The sequence below is a fragment of the Oncorhynchus gorbuscha genome, linkage group LG18 (assembly GCF_021184085.1).
Source record: "Oncorhynchus gorbuscha isolate QuinsamMale2020 ecotype Even-year linkage group LG18, OgorEven_v1.0, whole genome shotgun sequence".
NCBI classification, from domain to species: Eukaryota; Metazoa; Chordata; class Actinopteri; order Salmoniformes; family Salmonidae; genus Oncorhynchus; species Oncorhynchus gorbuscha.
Genome location: NC_060190.1, coordinates 24,165,970 through 24,188,871, shown reverse-complemented (window position 1 = coordinate 24,188,871; position 22,902 = coordinate 24,165,970). Strand labels below are relative to the sequence as shown.

Sequence of the window (22,902 nt, the reverse complement as noted above, 5' to 3'; positions counted from 1 at the left end):
ATTGTTTATTTGGAAATATTATTTATGCATCTTTGTTTATTAGTATAATGTGTATAGATTTCTCTTTTGTTATGTATATAACACGCCGGTAGAGATATGCTTCTGAAAGTAACATACAGGTTACTTGAAAAAGTAACTAATAATATTACAATATTTGAAGACAGTAACTCGTTATATTGCTCTGTTACTCATAAAAGTAATATATTGCCGTAATATATTCTGTTGCAATTTTGTGAAACTCTGTGTTGTGTATTGTTTTGGTATAACTGATATTATCATTGCTTAAATGGGAAATGTGAGAAAGTACAAATATGCTACTGGAAATGTACACATTTCTGGTATTCTGAGAATATGGCAACCATGTTCTGGGTATGTTTCTATCAGGAAGACACACTACCACCTGGGCCATGTTTCGGAAACAAATTAGGAACGTTACAGATAGAAATGCAATGACGAGAGCTGATGATTCCTTGAGACACATGTTTGTTCTTTGTGGTATTTGTGGTGTGGATTTCAAAAAGACGATAGAGAGTTATCTGAGATGCTCAGCTATCTAGAATTCTACCAATTCCCATTTTTTTTCAATGAGAAACCATTTGAATTATATCAGATAGGTGTGTTATGAAGTAATGACATGAACATACAGTATATTACTAAGAATGTGAGAGTAGGGTGACTCAAACCCAGGCCAACAGCCCCCATGACAAACACCATAACCACTGTGCCAATAAGGGATATCATTAGGGTATGTGCTGATTGGGCCAATATAGTGAGGCCCTGTCCAGTATTAACCCTAACCTCTACTCTTTGGCACTTGTGTAGATATGAAATAACTTGATAGGTGTAATCAACAAGATGAACACACTTTTAATTCAATCTCAGCTCTGTTAAAAGTACATTCAATATTTTTTTATTCTGTACTTTATTGATGTTGAATTATAATTACTGTATAAATGAACATGCACAATGTAATTACGTGTCAAAGTCTGTCAAATATGTGTGTGTGTGTGTGTGTGTGTGTGTGTGTGTGTGTGTGTGTGTGTGTGTGTGTGTGTGTGTGTGTGTGTGTGTGTGTGTGTGTGTGTGTGTGTGTGTGTGTGTGTGTGTGTGTGTGTGTGTGTGAGTATCCCTTGCCGACAGACAAAAAGAGCTGTGAATAGATCAGTGGTTCACAAATCAGGGCTTGGCAACAGTAACAAGATGTGATGTGTAGTGAGTTTTTCGGGGGGGGGGGGGGGGGTGTTTCATTGGGACCATCAGGCGACGTCCTGACAACTGATACACAGAAATGTTCTTGCAACATTCCCACGAAACATGTCTATTGTCAGAACATTGTAACCACATTGTAGATAAGTTTGGCTTGACATTAATGCAATGTTCTCCTAACTCTAACACCAAAACCTGCTAAAAAAGCTTCTCAGAAGGTTTTTAGCTATCATAAATAGAATGTTCCCCTAACTAACAGAAAACTGGAGACTCAAACATTAGGGGAACATTACAGATAACATTACAAAAACATTATCTCCCTAGAATTGTTAGCTTGGTCTATGCTTTAGCAAAATGTCTTCATACATTTTAACATGTGGTTAATGTACATTCTAAACATTAAGACCACCCTTGCATAATAGTCAGCAACTCTTCCACAGAATATTGGGGTGAAATACATGCTATTCATTTTATTATTGTTCTGTTGCACTTTTGATCCCTCGATAGTCTTTTACTGGAATGCTGCACACGTGTCAAAGATTTTTTATAACTCATTATTCTACAGTATCTGTGCTTAATTATACAACGGGTGGTTCTAATCCTGAATACTGGTTGGTTAAAACCACATTCCCGCTTATTTACTCTGTTCCATCTAACTGCGCAATCCACTGTCTCATCAGCCCAGCCAGGCAATTTATAAACTTGATCTCCACTATGAAAAGCATCTAGACATTATCTCACATTGCACACTAACATTTAGTTTTCAACAGTGGACATTTGTGTATAAACCTTGCTATCTGTCTCTCTGACATTTGCAACATTGTTTCAATATTCAAATTTGATCTCCAGCTGTCCCATAGTAATGAACGTGTAGGCAGTCTGGATGCGACAGACAGGCATTTTTTGGATATATACAAATAAATGTAAATTAAAAAAGGTGAAACAAAATGAAGTGCAGCTAGTTTGCATTCTTTCCAGCTTCAGTTTGAAGTGATTGTGTTAGCTGTGTTGTTGGCTAGCTCCTCTGAAAAATTGTGTCCTGATGAAGGATCACATTTTCTATATCAGGCAAAATTGCGCCTCATTAGCTCATTGTAATGGATGCATTGAAATAAATCTCACTAGAAAACAGGTTTAAACAAATGCAAATGCAGCTACTGTTGTTATTCTGGCTGCACTGTTTGACATGACTGTAAATTAACTGTAGTTGGCTAGCTAGCAAGCAAGGGATAAGAACTTGGCAGCCAGTATGGCAATGGAACATTTAGAATGAATGACTGGGTCGCGTCCATAGATACAGAACAAAAAGATTGAACAACTGGGTCGCAGCTCTGGCAACTGAATGATAGAACGAATGGCTTGGGTAGCAACCCTAAATTTGTGTCAGGACTGTATCATGTGGAAGGATAAAATACTATGAATAAATTCAACAAAATAACATTTTTTAAATTAAAATATGTCAATCATTATTTGAATATGTTGGTAACCTTTTGTATAAAATTAATAATGCCCTCGAACCCGGTGTTTGGAGGATATATTTGCACGGTTTGCCGACCATCGACTTAGTCTCGGGCCTAACAACATCCTGCCAATATATCCTCCAAACACCGGCATTGTCACTAAAGTGGCCAACCATGCATGTTTCGAACGCACCCATACGTCGCAAAAATATGACGTTGAATGTGGTGACGTGTCGCTGTTGACAGTGGCGTGTGCTGCCGTGCTACTGACAGAAATGGCTGTTGATATAACTCTACTGTTCAAAGCCAGTGTCAAAACGGTAAAAACACGAAATAAAGCTATCGGAGTAGGGTTTGATTTGCCTAAAGATGAAATCTTCAAGAAGAGCAGACCCAAACATGGATTTTCTCTAAAGGCGAAGGAAGTGGTGAGTGTTATTCACTGCACAGGCTAACGTTTGCCTTGCTAGCTAACGTTAGTTAATGTAGCTAATGTATTTTAATAACAGTTGTGTAGAGATGGAAATTGATAGAGTTCGCGTGCCGTTATAGCTAATGGTAGCTAGCTAGCTCGTCAGTTAGATAACGTTAGCCGAGTCAGAGGCTAGCGTGCTAACGACATTAGTCAAATGTATCTGGAAGTCGTGAAAGTTAACACCTAACGTTAGCTAACAACTAGCCAGCTATCTAAAAAGGCCTAGGTCTATGATGTGCTCGCTACTTATATCGACCTCTAAGTAAACAATAATACTTTGCTCAAACGTTCAGAACTTGGCATGTAACTTAGCTAGCCACCTACTACTTTTTGCATTTGACAGGTTAGTGGTGCGTTCCAGATCGCTTACATACCGTCAGTGTATTCTACTAGCTAGATAGCTACACATTTTCTGCGCAAAAGTGGACAGTCACAGATTGTTGGACTGTTGCCTCATGTCGTTGTGGTTCATGAGACTAACATATTATTGAGCACAATTCGATTTACTGAGTACCACTCTCCATATTTTCAAGCATAGGTGTGGCAGCATCAGGTTATGGGTATGCTTGTAATCGTCGCGAATAAAAAAAAAACGGAATGGAGCCAATCACAGGCAAACTCCTAGAGGAAAACTGCTTTCCACCAGACACTGGGAGATTAATCCAACTTTCAGCAGGATAATAACCTAATAACCTAACACATAAGGCCAAATCTACACTGGAGATGTAGAAGACTGAATGTTCCTGAGTGGCCGAGTTACAGTTTTGACATAAATCTATTTAAAAATCTATAGCCAGACCTGAAAATGTTTGTCTTGCAATGATCAATAACCAATTTGACAGAGCTTGAAGATGTTTGAAAATAATAATGGGCAAATATTAGGCTTGGGTGTATTTGGAAATAGCCACAGGATGTTTTTTCAATACAGTTTTGAAATGTTTCTATACATTTTACTATTTGTAGCTACATTTTTTAGGAAATACCTGCCATCAACTTGTGCAATATGTTAGAAGATAAAACCGATTGGATTCTTCATTTCACCTGTCACAGTATTTTGCATTATGAAGCTTACCACCGTTCCCCAGAACAGTTGAGCCAGTCACGTGTTTGTTTGTAGCACAACTGGGGAAAGCAGGAGCAGTCGAGTCCAGCTGTGTCTTGACAGGGGTCACATTTTATATTGAAAGTCGTGTTTTTTGTTGTTGCTTCAATAGAGTTATCGGATGTACAACTATAGTTTTTCTTCACAGAAACTACTTTAGTGCAAGCACAAAATTAGTCTGATGCTGAGCAGAAATTACAATAAGAAGCATTTTAGATCTGCGTTTACAAAACGCAGCAAGATATGTATTATGCCTTTAGAATTTTTTTCCTGCATGAAAAATGAAGAATTCTACGTTAACATGACCCCTAAATGTTTTACTTACTAGTTAGCTAAGTAAGTGGCTGAATTAATAAGGTGTCAGGGCATCATATTGTGTCGTCTTTTTGCCGTGTTTGAGAAGTCAAATCCCTTTAGATTTCTTTGCGTTTTTTTCTCCTCCGTTCTCAGCCCATCTGCTCGGCTGTAACACAACAAAATGTGGAATAAGTGGAGGATATATGAGTACTTTTTGAATGCACTGTAGGTAGGGGTAAAGTGACTGGGCAACAGGATAGAAAATAGACAGTACCAGCGTATGTGCTGAGTGGGAAAGTGTGTGGAATCAGTATGCATATGTGTTTGTGAGCATACAGTGCATTCAGAAAGTATTCAGACCCCTTTATTTTTCCCCACATTATGTTATGTTACAGCCTTGTTCAAAAATTGATCAAGTTGTATTTTTCCTCATCAATCTACACACAATATCCCATAATGACAAAGCAAAAACAGGTTTTTAGAAATTTTGGCAAATATATATATATGTTTTTTAAAGTATTCAGATCCTTTACCCAGTACTTTGTTGAAGCACATTTGGTAGTGATTACAGCCTCTCGTCTTCTTGGGTATGGCGCTACAAGCTTGGCACACCTGTATTTGGGGAGTTTCTCGCATTCTTCTCTGCAGATCCTCTCAAGCTCTGTCAAGTTGGATGAGGAGCGTTGCTGCACAGCTATTTTCATGTCTGTCCGGAGATGTGCGATGGGGTTCAAGTCCAGGCTCTGGCTGGGGCACTCAAGGACATTCAGAGACTTGTCCCGAAGCCACTCCTGCATTGTCTTGGCAGTGTGCTTGGGTCGTTATCCTGTTGGAAGGTGTACGTTTACCCCAGTCTGAGGTCCTAAGCGCTCTGAAGCGGGTTTTTATCGAGAATCTCTCTATGCTTTGCTCCATTCCTTTCCCTCTATCCTGACTAGTCTCCCAGTCCCTGCTGCTGATCCTGCCACCACCATGCTTCACCGTAGGGATGGTATTGGCCAGATGATGAGCAGTGCCTGGTTTTCTCCAGATGTGACACTTGGTATTCAGGCCAGAGTTCAATCTTGGTTTCATCAGTCCAAAGAATCTTGTTTCTCATGGTCTGAGAGTCTTTAGGTGCCTTTGGGCAAACTCCAAGCAGGCTGTCATGTGCCTTTTTACTGAGGAGTGGCTTCCGTCTGGTCACTCTACCATAAAGACCTGATTTGTGGGGTGCTACAGAGATGGTTGTCCTTCTCGAAGGTTCTCACATCTCCACAGAGGAACTCTGGCGCTCTGTCAGGGTGACCATCGGGTTCTTGGTCACCATCCCTGACCAAGGCCCTTCTCCCGATTGTTCAGTTTGGCCAGGCGGCCAGCTCTCGGAAGAGTCTTGGTTCCAAACTTCTTCCATTTAAGAATGATAGGGATCTTCAATGCTAAAGAAATGTTTTGGTACCCTTCCCCAGATATGTGCCTCGACACAGTCCTGTCTCAGAGCTCTACGGACAATTCCTTCGACCTCAAAGCTTGTTTTTTTTCTCTGACATGCACTGTCAACTCTGGTTACTTATATAGACAGGTGTGTGCCTTTCCAAATCATGTCCAATCAATTGAATTTACTACAGGAGAACTTCAAGTTGTAGAAACAACTCAAGGATGTTCAATGAAAACAGGATGCATCTGAGCTCAATTTCGAGTCTTATAGCAAAGGGTCTGAATACTTACGTAAATAAGGTATTTGTTTAAAAAAAATATTGAATACATTTGCAAAAAATTCTTAACCTGTTTTCGCTTTGTCATTACGGGGTATTGTGTATAGATTGTTGAGGATTATTTATTTAAAAAAAAAAAAAATTTTAGAATAAGGCTTAACGTAACCAAAATGTGAAGGGGTCTGAATACTTTGCCGAATGTACAGTATGTAGTGTGTGTTGGGTTGTGAGGGTAAGTGTGTGGGTCGAGTCCAGTGTATGTGCATAGAGTTAGTGTAAAAATTGGGTCAATGCAGATACTCCGGGTAGCCATTTAATTAGCTATAACCTGTCTCGTTTGGTAGGCTTATGGCTTGGGGGTAGAAGCTGTTCAGGGTCCTGTTGATTCCAGACTTAGTACTTAGTGCATTAGTACCGCTTGCTGTGCGGTAGCAGAGAGAACAGTCTGGCTTGGGCGGCTGGAGTCTGAAAAAGTTTTGGGCCTTCCTTGATTAAAGCCAGTTCCAATGTTAGCCTAATATGAAATACCCAGTGATGGACCGTCCTGATGAGAGGCTGTGTTCTTTTTCTTTTTTTCTTACATGTCATTCAAATGCAGTAGGTTGGGGATCGATCCGTGGATCAAGATCTGTGGTCTTCCCGGACTTTCAGACTCTCACCACCACATAGTCGTGACCCATCATTGGTGTAGAAATAAAGAGGACTCATTGAAAGCGACTGGCAAATAGAATAAGTGCGCCACATGCAGCGTGACCACTATGCAGAAGTGAGTATCATGGATACAAGCTCTATCAAAGGCACCTTGAAGAACTCCTCTGGATTTCCCCAGGGACATCAGCTCTTGATCCATACCTGATGTCCCCACCAACCATAGCCAGGAGAAACAAGCCCAGTCACTCAGCTCCACACAACTATGCTTTGTTATGCCTCTCGCACCCCTGTTGCAACGATATTGGAAATGATGGTTTAATGAAAGCAGGGATGCTGATTTGAGGAAACTCAAACCTAGCCTGTGGTGCCCACCCCCCCGACCCTGGGCCCCCACCCTCCCGCTGTCTCCCCTGTGCTACCGATATCATCTGAAACGATCTTGGTGAACCAATGTTTGGAGAAATTGAAATTTTGGAATGTCCTCACTGCATACAGTTATGTGGTGGTTTTCATCTGCCCCCACCCCCCCCGTCCTTTTCTCTGTAAGACTTCAGATACAGGATCCATTTTTCCTCTGTGTGCGAGCCCTCGCTTCACATGTTTGATTCCATAAACATGCTGCAATAACATTTTCTTTCAGCTTTCTAACAATTTCTTGAGGAAAGCCGATCCTCCCAAGAGCCAGTGATTAAAGGTGGAAGATCAAAGCAGAGAAAACATTAAATTAGGTCCCAAGTAACAATGTTGACGGCCGGCCCCTAATGCTGAACATATGTGGGCGCCCTCCAAGACATGCCCTGCCTTCTCAGTTCCCAGTGACACTTCACAAAACAGATAGGGAGGAAAAACTTCAAAGTAAACAAATATAAAGTAGCATGTATGGGTTGTTTTATTTTTTCTCTCTTAAAACTTTACCCTTTGCAGCAAGTGAACCTTTTTTATGGCGAAGCAAAATGCTTGATGGACAAGTAAGAGCAGCTAGTAAGTGTCTGGGGTGCGGTGATCGGGAGGGAATCTTTTACCTCAGGGGGTCGGTTTGGGGCACTGTGATCTGTTTCACCGCTCTCCTCCTCATCTCCACAGCAGGCTGCTCTTCTCGTGTTTAAATGCAGGAGGTCACCCCGGAATTGTTCAAATCAGGAGCGCCGGTCCACAATGGACTGCTTTTTGCTGTGTTTTCTTTGAATGTCCGAAAAGTGAGGAGATCAGCCAGCACTTGGAAATATGTGTTTATTACCCAACTCGAGCGAGGTAGGGGTTGCCCCCTCATGGCGTATTTTGAAATGGAAATTATAATCTGGTATATTCTCAAAACATTGAATTACATTTTGATAACCCGGGTGCATTTTCAGACTTAATTTTTCTGTTCGCAAGTGAACTGTCAATGTCTGAGAAATTCCCTAAAACAGTCTCTCCTATTGGGGGAAAAACACTTTCTGTCAAAATCTAAGGATTTGAAGTGCTTACACAGGGCAGTAAATGTGATGCTTTGATGGAATGTAGCTGCTCTAAAAATAGAAAGCCATAGTCTACCTGTTAGGCTAAGAGATAAGGTACAAGCCTAGGCTATATTTGTTGGCCCCATTACCTGAGAATCACACACCTAATTTGAACAAATCTCTTCACCCCATTTGCTTCCTCTTCTCCCTTTTGACACAGAGCAAGTTTTTGCATGTCACCCCACAATAATTCCCATGAACCTGCATCTGCTGTCATGATCAGTGATTTATGTTTTGTAGTCTCACTAGTCTTATCTCCCACAAAGTTTTTAAAAATTTATTTTATTTTATTTGTTATAAATATATCTATTTCTCTCACTCACTCAACTGCATTCTCTCACCATCAGGTTGGGATTTGAGGGGATTTACCTGATCTGAATGTCCTGCTAAACACTGTCTTTACCAGTTGGTTTAATCTCGGCTCTGTTTTCGCACGGAGGCCAGGAAAATATAATTTTGAGGCATCAAATGCAAGTGCGGAATACAATCTTGTCTAGCATTTCCCCACAGACATTTCAAGAAAGGGGATTTTGCCAGTTTGGCAAAAAAATAAAGTGTCAAATATGGAGACGTAAATGTACAAACACAGGTCTGTGGACGAGTGTCAAACTTAGGGGGCAGCGAGATGAAATCCAGATACTTGGCAGACTAAACAGTATAATTGTAACAAAAATACTGTACTGCTTCAGAGACACAGGCTTTATAGGCAAAATTCAGATTGATATGAGCCATAAAGTCATTATTTAATTAAGCAATGAGGCTCATTCCTTGACAAATAGGCCTAGGTCACATAAGACAATAAGTAATCAATAGGATAATTGATTACTCAAACATTCTCAATTAGGTTATTATCTAACATATCTGTATTAAAATAGGCAGAAAAATGTCCTCAATCACAAACTAGGGAACATCCACTCTCAGGCTCAGGGACAACCAGAACAAACCTTAGAGGGGAAAGTGACTTTTCTCAAAACAATTGTTAACTATTTCAGGGTTTTGTAATAGGACAAACAAAAAGGTGTTGCATAAAAGCTTACTTAATTTAAAAAATATATTTTCACCTCATTTGTTCCGTACAAACCTTTTTCACAAAGACACGATAAACATTGTACATGTCAGAATTAGGCAAACCTAATTACCAGTTAACATTTGCATTTGGGTAGCCTACATTAGTTTAATCGAGTCTTTTCTACCATGGTCACCATATACACAGGCCTCGAGGGGAATGTGTCCATCTGTGTGTTTCATCAATGAATCCCTGAAGTGCAACAAAAACCAAACATTAGTGTTGCTCAACTACCCAACAAACAACACAACATTCAGGTTTGTTAGTCATGTTTTCCATTAAAGTTCAAAACAAAGACTCTGGGCTAAAATAAGTGAAGGGGTAGAGGTTCTGAGGGGGAGTCTGATGTGTTCCCAATTCCTTTCTTTCTCAATGAAGCTCGAAAATTGACATTGTTCGCATCCATTGTAGTCAGGAGAGAGCGCTGCTTTGAACAGGAGTAAACCTCAGAGCCTTTGTTCATCGAGTGAACACGTTCAAAAGGAAAAATAATGTTTTTAAATACAGTGATGTGCACAACTTGGATGCATTTGCCAAACAAGATGCCGCTGTTTGAGTTTTCGGAAACAATTTACTTGTCGAGGGCAAAACTCGACATCTGACATTCGAGCAACAGGAGAACGACAGTGGTCTCCTCGTTAAACTTCTACTTTGTTCTTTGTTCATGCTGCGTTGATGTGACTCAAAGTCTGATTGGATGGCATGAAAACTCGTGGACTACCGTACGTTTCTTGGCAGATGGCCTGGCTAGCTGGTTAGAAGAACACGCTAACTTACGGCCAACATTTTTAACTGAATAAATAAAGCACTTTGAACCACAAAGTGGACCCAGTGGATGGTATTTTGTGGCAGAATTTGCTGTCGTCATCTCATTGAAAACAGTGACATCCGGTATCATCCTGCCGCCGTGAGTCTGCTATGGGAACACCGCAGTATTCATAGGCCTAGTTTGAACTAAAACAATAAAACTTATTTTGGTATTTAATGTATTTTTCTCTCTTTCTTTTGAAATCTGAGATGTTTAGGAATGTTTGCTGTAGTCCAGATTATTACCCTACAACATGCACATTCTTTGACAAATTATATATTTTTTAAAGCGCCTAGATTGCCTTTGTATGCGTGTGTAGATTATTGACTGCGTTGCTGTGACTGACCAGAAATCTCCATTTCTAATACTCAAGAGTAAATGCAGTGAAAAAAAATCAATGTGGCGACGTCCCCTCTGCATAGAGCTTTAAGTGTTTATCATAGTGTCTTCTTTGAACAATTAGGCTAGTTATAGTCTATAGATCTCAAATCAGATTTGGACAGGCTTCAAAATGGACAGCTCGGGGTCAAGCAATGGAGTCTGGGTGATCATTATCAAATTGTCTCAGTTACCTGGTTTTAGTCAAATAAAGAGCCTATCCAGACTGACTTAAGAAAAAATCAGCTGACTAAGTCTTTTTTTTCATTTTTATAATAATGCACTGTGATGGTTTGTTTGCGCTTCGTACAGGCTGAGGGGCAGGAGAGAGTGAGAAGATAAAGTGGGGGTCCTTGATGATGATGAGATTAGATGTAGCCCGGCAGACTGTCTCCTCCTGCTGCCTCGCTCCAAACACAACATACGCGCACAAGCACATTTCATATACATTCGCATACTTTGGCAGGGACACACACGCACTCTCCTCCAGCCGCAAGCACAAGGCTACCCCCTTCCTCATTGTTTGGGTATTACTAGCTCTTTAGAGTCTTAAGTTACAAGAGCAATTGATCCCGGTGACCCCCTGCAAACCCTGGAGGTTGCAGTGGGAATCTGAGCCCAAATGTATACACACAGGAGACAGATCAACCCCCCCCCCCGGACCAGCACTCTTGACATCTTCTCTCTTCTCCTCTGTTCTCTCCTGAAAGCCAGTGGGGATCCAATACTGGCAGCCTATTGCTACCTGCTGGTGAGAAGGTGTGATACAAAAGCAGAATGTAGCCCGTTATTTCAAATAGCATATTAGTAATCTAGTGTAGGCCAAAATAGCATGATATGGGTTTATAGCTGCGATGCATATAGTCAGTGTCTGGGAGAAGAGGAAAATAAAGACACTCAGGCCCCTGAGGATTGGAGTTGCCCATCCCAGACAGGGCATTCATCTTGAATCTAACGACACAGACAGCAGACAACAACACAGACAGCAGACAACAACACAGACAGCAGACAACAACACAGACAGCAGACAACAACACAGACAGCAGACAACAACACAGACAGCAGACAACAACACAGACAGCAGACAACAACACAGACAGCAGACAACAACACAGACCGCAGACAACAACACAGACAGCAGACAACAACACACTCCTGCCTTTCAACCATGGGAACATTGTGCTTCACTCAACCCCTTCACAAGTGCTCTGAACAACGATTAACTTTTGACCCCTGATAATTGTATTATTACAAGGGTCGACTCACCGCCACAGCCCTTTACTCGGTTATCTTAAACCTGCTCTGTTCTAATTGCTCTGAAGCAATGTCACACCTCGCGTCTATGCTTATTTGCTTCCTAGGAGAGGTGATGGGTTTCAAGCAAATTGTAGCTCTGTATTTATTTATTTATTTTTAACCTTTTCTTTTCAAAGTCCTGTCGTTTTCTTCTCGTTGATATTTTTAGAGTCGCCATTAGAGACCAAGACCCAGGTCGTGCTTTTACCACTGCAGCAATTTGGTAATTACGGTCATTAGAAGAAGAAAAAACTGGGCCCGAAGACGGCGTAGTTTGGCTTTAGAAAAATAATCCCGCTCGCCCTGGGTCTCTGTCACAGTCGAACTCATTGTGTCATTTTCAACATGGCGCTTGTCTGGATTCTCTCATAAGAAAAAAATACCTATATTTTCACAAACAGAGCCTGCTGTGTGTGTAGTCTGTCCTTCTTGCGCTCCACTCTGTGGATGGGGAAGCAATTAAGGGTTTTTCGATGTTAACCGAATTATAGGAGCAAATATTGGATTCCACAGAGTTTCCTCTGGTTTTCCTGTGCACACATCTTCCCTGACATTTTGTCTGTGATACATAGTCGACAGATTCTACATTTCAGGCGTGTTGAAATGTTTTCTGTCAGGGAGCAACAGTGTATAGAAGAGTATAATTTTATTTACATGTGCTAGACTAACAAGAAAATTGCCAGTTTGAATTTGGTATGTCCTGCGGTAAACAAATATTAATTTGTAGAATTCAGAATGGATAGAGCGAGACAGATGGACAAGGTGGCCTGTCACAGTCAATGACTGCTAAGTTTGGTCATTTTAAAGGAAGGCCTAACTTGAGACATGCAAGCAGGGCCTGAAACGAACTCTTTGGTCTACCAGTGAATGAATGAAATCCACCAACCTCTCAGACGTCTTTGCAGCATTCGGCTGTGCGAGACGTATAATATTGTCATCTTCAACCTAGCGTTGTTCCTATGGATACACTCATAATGGCTACCAGTCCACCCATTATGCCATTATTGACTTGAATGGGGACACCCGTTCTATTCATTCTATTTCTATGGCAGCACATGCAGTCAGGAGCGGAGAAAATGTGTAAAAAATAATAATAATTATATACATGCATGCATGCATACAGTACCAGTCAAAGGTTTGGACACACCTACTGAGTCAAGGGTTTCTCTTAGTTTAAAAAAATAATTTTCTACATTGTAGAATAAAAGTGAAGACATCAAAACTATGAAATAACATATAACATATAATTTAGTAACTAAAAAAAAGTGTTAAATCAAAATATATTTTGTATTTGAGATTCTTCAAAGTAGCCACCCTTTGCCTTGATGGCAGCTTTGCAAACTCTTGGCATTCTCTCAACCAACTTCATGAGTTCGTCACCTGGAATGCATTTAAATTAACAGGTGTGCCTTGTTAAAAGTTTGTGGAATTTCTTTCTTTCTTAATGCGTTTGAGCCAATTAGTAGTGTTGTGACAAGGGTGGTATACAGAAGATAGCCCTATTTGGTAAAAGACCAAGTCCATATTATGGCAAGACCAGCTCAAATAAGCAAAGAGAAATGACAGTCCATCATTACTTTAAGACATGACAGGGACAAAATCATGAAGAGGAAAAGAGATGTGGCCCACAAATAGACAGTGAGACATGAATAATATAATAATAATATATGCCATTTAGCAGACGCTTTTATCCAAAGCGACTTACAGTCATGTGTGCAGACTTCTCTAATGTGTTTTCTCTTCATTTTGACAGATCTCCAACATCACCAAGCTGAAAGACTTTCTGCTGCAGCACAGGAAGGACTATGTGAATGCTGGAAGGTAATCCTCGTCTCAGGTCACCAAACCCTGCCCTTTTGACTGTCTGTTTTCAGCGGTGACTTTCATGTGGCTATAAGATGTAGGGCTAATCCCTTTTCACATGTTTGTCCTAAAGAAAATCCTCCAGGAAAGGTTCAGCTCGGCCTCCATGTGGATTGGGATGTATCTAACCTTTTGACAACTTGATTGAGCTTTTTACTCTTTGAAACATCAGTCTCATAAAGGATCCAAAAAAGGTTTTAACCTTCTCAACCCTAGAGCCTTCATTGTCAAAGAAGTAGATGGCATTAACTAATCACCATAAGCCTAAGCAGTAGTTATATAGGCTTAGGGGCTAAAGTGGGCGGAGCGTCTGTCCTGTCTGTCCTGTCTGTCCTGGTCTGGTCTGTGTCTCTGTCTCTGTCTGTCTGTCGAGTTGACTGCAGGCTGTGTTGCAGGCTCTAAGGTCTGACTGGTCTAATTGAGGTGGGTGGTTGGGAAAGGCAGGCGCTGGCACAAGGTCAGTAGCGAGTGGGGTGGTCTTTTGGAGACTCAGTCTAATTGGGTGGAATAATTGAGCTGCAACCAAGTGAAGAGCAAATCACGCCCTGGGACTAATCATAGGCTTCATCTGGTCAAGGCCCCGAGGGCAGTGTGTGCGCGCTCGCAGGGCGGGCCTTGAAAAACGTTTTCACATTTTCTTGCCTTAGTTTAGAGCCATCCCCCAAAAATGTGTGACTAAAAACCTGTCACGTGCATTAAGAATGTAATAAATTAAAACATATTAGTTTACATGGGAAGAAGTACATTATGTGATCTTCCCATAGAATTGACTTAAGTATTTATTTGGATTTTTTAAACTTATTAAACACTGCAAACACAGGAAAGGTCTGGGTGCCATTTTTCCTGTTTCTTTGACAGAAAATGAAAAATGAGCATGTCAGTCATCCTGAACTGAGGGAATGATCTATGAGCTGTAAATTAGGAATCCACTAGAGGGCAACATAGGCTTAGCACTTTGATTTAACTGTAGAGAATCTGCAGACCTTCATTACAGCAAACCTGGGTCCAAATATGATTTGTTTCCTTTCAATTGCTTTGTGTGTTTTGTAGTCTCATCTCGTCAGATCTAACCCGGATGACAGACAATGAGCGAGACCAAATCGACCAGGACGCCCAGATCTTCATGAGAACCTGCTCTGAGGCCATCAAGCAGCTCCGCTCTGAAGGTGTGTGTGTGTGTGTGTGTGTGTGTGTGTGTGTGTGTGTGTGTGTGTGTGTGTGTGTGTGTGTGTGTGTGTGTGTGTGTGTGTGTGTGTGTGTGTGTGTTAAGGCCATGGTGGCGAAGTAAATACAATATAGCAAGTGAAACACTGGAATGGTAGATTTGCAGTGGAAGAATGTGCAAAGTAGAAATAATAAATATTTCAGGGGAAGAGGTAAATACAGTAGGGGAAGAGGTAGTTGTTTGGGCTAAATTATAGATGGGCTATGTGCAGTAATCTGTGAGCTGCTCTAACAGCTGGTGCTTAAAGCTAGTGAGAGAGATAAGTGTTTCCAGTTTCAGAGATTTTTGTAGTTCGTTCCAGTCATTGGCAGCAGAGAACTGGAAGGAGAGGCGGCCAAATGAAGAATTGGTTTTGGGGGTGACCAGAGAGATATACCTGCTGGAGCGTGTGCTACAGGTGGGTGCTGCTATGGTGACCAGCGAGCTGGGATAAGAGTGGACTTTACCTAGCAGGGTCTTGTAGATGACCTGGAGCCAGTGGGTTTGGAGTAGAGTATGAAGCGAGGGCCAGCCAACGAGAGCATACAGGTCGCAGTGGTGGGTAGTATATGGGGCTTTGGTGACAAAACGGATGGCACTGTGATAGACTGCATCCAATTTATTGAAAAGGGTATTGGAGGCTATTTTGTAGATGACATCGCCAAAGTCGAGGATCGGTAGGATGGTTAGTTTTACGAGGGTATGTTTGGCAGAATGAGTGAAGGAAGCCAATTCTAGATTTAACTTTGGATTGGAGATGTTTGATGTGGTCTGGAAGGAGAGTTTACAGTCTAACCAGACACCTAGGTAGTTGTCCACATATTCTAAGTCAGAACCATCCAGAGTGGTGATGCTGGACGGGCGGGCAGGTGCAGGCAGTGATCGGTTGAAAAGCATGCATTTAGTTTTACTTGTATTTAAGAGCAGTTGGAGGCCACGGAAGGAGAGCTGTATGGCATTGAAGCTCGTCTGGAGAGTTGTTAACACAGTGTCCAAAGAAGGGCCAGAAGTATACAGAATGGTGTCGTCTGCGTAGAGGTGGATCAGAGACTTACCAGCAGCAAGAGCTACCTCATTGATGTATACAGAGAAGAGTCGGCCCAAGAATTGAACCCTGTGGCACCCCCATAGAGACTGCCAGAGGGCAAGACAACAGGCCCTCCGATTTGACACACTGAACTCTATCAGAGAAGCAGTTGGTGAACCAGGCTAGGCAATTATTTGAGAAACCAAGGCTATCGACTCTGCCAATGAAGATGTGGTGATTGACAGAGTCGAAATCCTTGGCCAGGTCGATGAATACAGCTGCACAGTAATGTCTCTTATCGATGGCGGTTATGATGTCGTTTAGGACCTTGAGCGTCCTAAACTGAGGTGCACCCATGCTCTGAAACCAGATTGCATAGGGGAGAAGGTACGGTGCGATTCAAACTGGTCGGTAATCTGTTTGTTAACTTGGCTTTCGAAGACATTGGAAAGACAGAGTAGAATTCCAATCTTTCGTAATCTCAGACGACACGAACGAGAGGTTGAACAGGCTAGTAATATGGGTTGCAACAATTTCGGCAGATAATTTTAGAAAGAGAGTGTCCAGATTGTCTAGCCAGGCTGATTTGTCTGGGTCAAGATTTTGCAGCTCTTTCAGAATATCAGCTGACTGGATTTGGGAGAAGGAGAAATGGGGAAGGCTTGGGTGAGTTGCTGTGGGGGTTGCAGTGCTGTTGACCGGGGTAGGAGTAGCCAGGTGGAAAGCATGGCCCGCCGTATAAAAATGCTTATTGAAATTCTCAATTATAGTGGATTTGTTGGTGGTGACAGAGTTTCCTATCCTCAGTGCAGTGGGCAGCTGGGAGGAGATGTTCTTATTCTCCATGGACTTTACAGTGTCCCAGAACTTTTTTGAGTTTAGTGTTGCAGGAAGCAAATTTCTGCTTGAAAAAGCTAGCCTTGGCTTTTCTAACTGCCTGTGTATATTGATTTCTTTTCTAACTGCCTGTGCAGAACGCCATAGGATATTTACATTACATTTAAGATTTCTAACTTCCACCTGAAATGTTGTGCATCTAAATCATCCTATCCTAGAGGGCTGTTCCGATGCTAATGCAGAACGCCATAGGATGTTTTTGTGTTGGTTAAGTGCAGTCAGGTCTGGAGAGAACCAAGGGCTATATCTGTTCCTGGTTCTAAATTTCTTGAATGGGTCATGCTTATTTAAGATGGTGAGGAAGGCATTTTTTTAAATAACCAGGCATCCTCTACTGACGGGGTGAGGTCAATATCCTTCCAGGATACCCGGGCCAGGTCGATTAGAAAAGCCTGCTCGCTGAAGTGTTTCAGGGAGTGCTTGACAGTGATGAGTGATCGCTTGACCACTGACCCATTACAGATGCATGCAATGAGGCAGTGATCACTGAGATCTTGGTTGAAAACAGCAGAGGTGTATTTGGAGGACAAGTTGGTTAGGATGATATCTATGAAGGGTGCCTGTGTTTATGGCTTTGGGGTGGTACCTGGTAGGTTCATTGATAATTTGTGTGAGATTGAGGGCATCAAGCTTCGATTGTAGGATGGCTGGGGTGTTAAGCATGTCCCAGTTTAGGTCACCTAGCAGCATGAGCTCTGAAGATAGATGGGGGGCAATCAGTTCACATATGGTGTCCAGAGCACAGCTGGGGGCAGAGGGTGGTCTATAGCAGGTGGCAACGGTGAGAGACTTGTTTATAGAGGTGGATTTTTAAAAGTAGAAGTTCAAACTGTTTGGGTACAGACCTGTATAGTAGGACAGAACTCTGCAAGCTATCTCTGTAGTAGATTGAAACACCGGTGGTCTTCCTAAGCCAGGATTCAAACACGGCTAGGACATCCGGGTTGGCAGAGTGTGCTAAAGCAGTGAATAAAACAAACTTAGGGAGGATGCTTCTAATGTTAACATGCATGGAACCAAGGCTATTGCGGTTACAGAAGTCATAAAAAGATAGCGCCTGGGGAATAGGAGTGGAGCTAGGCACTGCAGGGCCTGGATTCACCTCTACATCACCAGAGGAACAGAGGAGGGTAGGATAAGGGTATGGCTAAAAGCTATGAGAATTGGTCATCTAGGACGTCTGGAAACAGAGAGTAGGATGTGAATACAGTGCAGGTAAACCTAGGCAGTGAGTGATGATGAGAGAGATATTCTCTAGAAACTTCATTGAAACCAGGTGATGTCATCATGTGTGGGTGGTGGAACTGAAAGATTGGATAAGGTATAATGAGCAGGGCTAGAGGCTCTACAGTGAAATAAGCCAATAAACACTAACCAGAACCGCAATGGACAAGGCATATTGACATTAAGGAGAGGCATGCTTAGCTGAGTGATCATAAGGGTCCAGTGAGTAGTGAGGTTGGTTGGGGTCACTGCGATTCAGACAGCTAGCCGGGCCATGGGTAGTAAGCTGGCAGAGGATGGAGGTCTGTTTTTTTTAGCCACCCCGTGCGATTCTGTCGGTAGATTAGTGGGGTTCCATGTGGTAGAGGGGACCAATTCAATTGGCAAAATAGATATAGTTATAGTGACCCAAGAAAATTGTCCGGTGGACCTATTCAGGTAGCAGCCGATAAGATGGCTAACGATGAGCGGGCACAGATAGGCGTTCAGGTAACGTCGGGACGGAGGGGCCAGTTGGATAACTCCCTCGGGCAGATCCCTCGGGTCCGTAGTAAAACGGGTCCGGATAGGTGATTGTAGCAGATAACGCTCGGTATTCCAGTCGTGAAATGGCCTGGTGGGGCTAGGTCCGGTATGTCCGTCTGTAAAACTGGGTCCGGATAGGTGATTGGTTAGCCTCAGGAGTGACTGATGGAACTGGTTCCCCCAGCTGGCTAGCTCACCAAGTCACTTGGCTCTGTCAATAATGGTTATCCTTTTGCTCAGACGGGACCAGGTGGCGACGTCTCTGCATGTCTGGCAGACATATCAGTGTGGATGAGGATCACCACCTCAAGGAAGCAGCTAGCTGCTCTTCCTCCCGGGAAGCTGCAAGATCCAGGTCCTCCTCCCAGTAAATGTCCAGAGCTTGTAGGTTCATGCTCTACAACATCCGTAGAAATCTGGGGATATGGAGAGAAATAGGTCCTGTATGCTCTGGTCTGAGTCGCGTTGTACCAAACTGGTGATAGCTTTTCGAGCTAAAGGATAGCTGATGACCTCCAACCGTGGTTAGCTGAATACTCACGTTTGCCAGTGAATTGACTAGCTTCTGTTGTGGATTTCAGATTTGAGGTCAATAATACTTTTTTTTAAATGAATTGGTGAGGCGGGTTGCAGGAGTGTTTTGAAGTAGTTTTTAGAAAAGAAAAAAAAAGAAAATCCACCATAATTTGCAAATCAATTCATTAACAGTCCTACAATGTGATTTTCTGGATTTTTTTTCTCTAATTTTGTCTGTCATAGTTGAAGTGTACCTATGATGAAAATTACAGGCCTCATCTTTTTTATGTGGGAGAACTTGCACAATTGGTGGCTGACAATACCTTTTTGCCCCACTGTATATACACGGGACACGACAAGACGAGGACAAAGGACGTCTGACTGCTATGCCATCTTGGATGATGACGAGACATACTGTATAATACACAATAATAACAACCCTTTTGTCCTTTATTGTCGCCCTTCCAGCCGAGAAGCAGGTCATACCGACACAAATCAGAGAGCACAGGGGGGCGGTCCTCGACCTCATCGAGATATATTTGAGAGGTGGGCTCATTGGCGACGTCACAATATATTTGACGTCAGTGCATATTGTAAGTACTTTGTAATAATGTCGACAATATCGGATTTGTGTTGATCATCCCTGTTTGCAGGAGTATGCAAGCTTTACTCCGAGCAGAGGGCTATAAGAGTGAAGAGAGTGGTGGACAAGAAGAGACTGTGAGTGTTTTAAAGATATTTTTATTTAAAGTTGAACAAATTGCAATGGAAGGTTAAAAGTAATCACATCTATTATGGAACAAAATACCTTGAGTTATTCATTTATTGACAGAATTCTTGATTTCGGGGAACGTTGAGTTGAATTCTGACAAATGTATATTCATAACACATCGTTTATTTGTGAATGATTCTTCATTCATTGACGACATTTTGGTAGTAAGCTATCTCCATAATATATGCTTTGACCTTGCCTTGTGTTTTTTCGGGGGGCTTTTAGGAAGCCTGACCTTGTCTTTGGTGTTTTGCTATTACTCCAGGTCCAGACTAGAGCCAGAGCACCACCACAGTAGGGTGGCGGTAGAGAGAAGCTCACCGGCGGAGCAGCACAGCGAGGAGAAAACAGCTCAGGAGGAGAGCAGCAGCGGTGGTGGTGAGTACAGACACCAAGACGAGTTCCCAAAGAGACTCTGGCTGGAAAGAACATCTATTTTGAGTCACTACAGCCGACTATTTACATGGTGTTTGTCTTTATTTACAGCCCCACACATCTCTACATGTAACATGTTATTCTCTCATGGATTTTCATTTATTTGCTACTGCCGGTATAATCATTTGACATTTAGCGCTTATTTGCAAATGTTTGTTTGAATGAAAATGGTCGACTTCTGTATTTAAAATAAAGCAAATTGGACAGAGGTAATGGGATGGTTATGAAAGGAGTGGTTTTGTGTGATGAAGGGAAATGGATAGAGCGGAAAGTAAATGGCTATGACAGTCACAGGAGTGAATTGAAGTTTGCGTGAGTTTGAAGTGAAGACGGGGTGTATTTCTCCCTTTGTGTTTTCTCCCTGAAGAGCGGAGCGTGGCGGAGGTACCGGAGAACAACGTGAGCCTGTGGGAGGAGGGCCAGGGCCAGGGCCGCGTGGAGGACGAGCTCTCGCCTGAGGAGATGCAGATGGTATGGAACTATGGAACAGAGATGTTGTGTATGCTTCTATGTGCTCTCCCTCTCTCTCCGTGTGACTTATATTATTGCCTTTATGTTGTTGTCTGATGGGTCAGATTCTACACAGCATTTACAATACATGCGTTTCACTCTGTCTAGTTTGAACAAGAGAACCAGAGGCTGGTGAGTGAGATGAGCAACCTAGTAGATGAAGTCAGGTGAGTGTCTAATCAGTCCTTCAGACCATTTATTTTTTTACCACTACATTTCTAGATATGACTGAGGTGAAGCAAAGATGAAACAAAGGTGAAAAAGACGAGTCAATCTCCTCCCCGAATGTCTTTCAGGCAAATCGAGGGCAAGGTCGTCGAGATCTCGCGACTCCAGGAGATCTTTGCGGAGAAGGTGCTAATGCAAGTGAGTGACCTCCATTTGGCCATCCCTGAAAGAAAATGCCTCTATTGAAAAGTACGCCCATCCCACTTAATAAAGTGTTATTAGTGTGTGTTACTTATTTCCTGTCGATGCGTTGTTCACAGGAAACTGAGATCGACAGTATCCATCAGCTAGTTGTGGGAGCCACTGAAAACGTTAAAGAGGGAAACGAGGACATACGAGAGGTAATGGCAGGTTATGCTAAACAACACCAGTAGTTTGCCCTACTCATTATACTGTATATTGTTGTATTTATAGATTACGGCAGTATCCATAGATTTCCATTGGATATAACTTTTATAACCATTTTTTAAAACCAAATATTCAGAACTGACTCTTGAGGTTGCTCAACACAGCCAGTGATCTGTTTTAGCTCTGTATGTTTCATTGTACACTTAACTTGTTTCCAGGCCATTAAAAACAATGCTGGATTCCGTGTCTGGATCCTCTTCTTCCTTGTCATGTGCTCCTTCTCTCTGCTCTTCCTGGATTGGTACGACAGCTAACCCCCTGAACCTGGCAGAACCAGGAAGTGACATCAGCCCGGGCCTAGCCCTTCACATTGAAGTATATGGTTGGATGGACAGAGTGTTGGGTATAGGACCCCCCCCCCAGAAAACTGACCCCAGACCAGTGCTTTGATGACAACTTCACTACATGTCAACCGTACTCGAGCCACTAGAAGTCAGTGTAAATGCATGTTACTAGGTAACTCTTCCTGTTCAGCAAAGCACGCTTTTGGCCGAATACAAAGTGCTGTCATCCACCTGCACTGTGTATATATGGGCAGTCGGTATCGCATACATACTGACCACTATGCTTGTTATTGCAGCAACTGTCCTCTGCTGTCTTTCTCAAAAGAAGAAAGTGGTTTCTGAACTATTAGTCTTTCTTTCTGTATTGAGATCTTGATATTGTGTACTTATGCTTTGTTGAGATGAAGAATTTTTTTTTTTAAACCTTGTGGTCTTTCATATGTATTTATTTCAATGGTATGTACACATTTAGAAGATATGAGATAATTAAGCAATAAGGCCCGATGGGGTGTGGGATATGGCCAATATACCACGGCTAATGGCTGGACTTATCCACGGTGCAACGCGGAGTGCCTGGATGCAGCCCTTAGCTGTGGTATATTTTGTCATACCACAGCTTTCAGGGCTCAAACCACCTGGCTAATAATTACTCATATACCAAGAGTTAAGGCTAAGCTTTTGCAGATGGGATATTTTCAAGAATAGTTAGTTACAATGAGCGTGTAAGCCTTTTGTTTGTGTGAAGATGGTGGTTATGATCAATCAATGGGAGTATTTGTGTTGGTATAACTTCACATTGCACTTACACTGCTTGTGTAAAAACCTGGTCCGATCACCAATAAAATGAAGCACTACTTATGAATGACATTTTCCATTTCTTATTTCCCCAAATTACAGCAAGAAATCCACACTTTCACTAGTTGATATATTATATGGATTGTACTTCAGCCATTCTCTAGTCTAGTTCGTGGCAAAACAATCGTATCCAGATTATATACAGATCTAGAAATCTGGGCCTATGGCATGAACCACAATCCAAATAATTGGCTTTGGAAATGAGCATGAAGGAACTTCATC

At 42.2% G+C, this 22,902-nt stretch overlaps 1 protein-coding gene across 3 annotated transcripts; it reads left to right on the top strand.

Annotated features, from left to right (window-relative positions):
- Positions 1-2,859: 2,859 nt before the first annotated feature.
- LOC124003617 (syntaxin-18-like) lies at positions 2,860-22,687 on the top strand. Of its 3 annotated transcripts, XR_006833255.1 has the most exons (12): positions 2,863-3,094; positions 13,686-13,753; positions 14,846-14,961; positions 19,657-19,734; positions 19,842-19,908; positions 20,226-20,338; positions 20,763-20,866; positions 21,014-21,072; positions 21,202-21,271; positions 21,394-21,474; positions 21,700-22,333; positions 22,416-22,687. XR_006833255.1 is itself a non-coding variant. In XM_046312023.1 (11 exons), exons 1-11 carry the CDS (start codon positions 2,942-2,944, stop codon positions 21,801-21,803), a joined length of 921 nt encoding a protein of 306 aa, XP_046167979.1. In that variant the 5' UTR covers positions 2,860-2,941; the 3' UTR covers positions 21,804-22,687. The 3 variants fall into 3 exon arrangements, 2 of the variants coding, with proteins under 2 accessions (XP_046167979.1, XP_046167978.1); XM_046312023.1 differs by having other exon boundaries at positions 2,860-3,094; positions 21,792-22,687; XM_046312022.1 differs by having other exon boundaries at positions 21,700-22,687.
- The last annotated feature ends 215 nt before the right edge of the window (positions 22,688-22,902 follow it).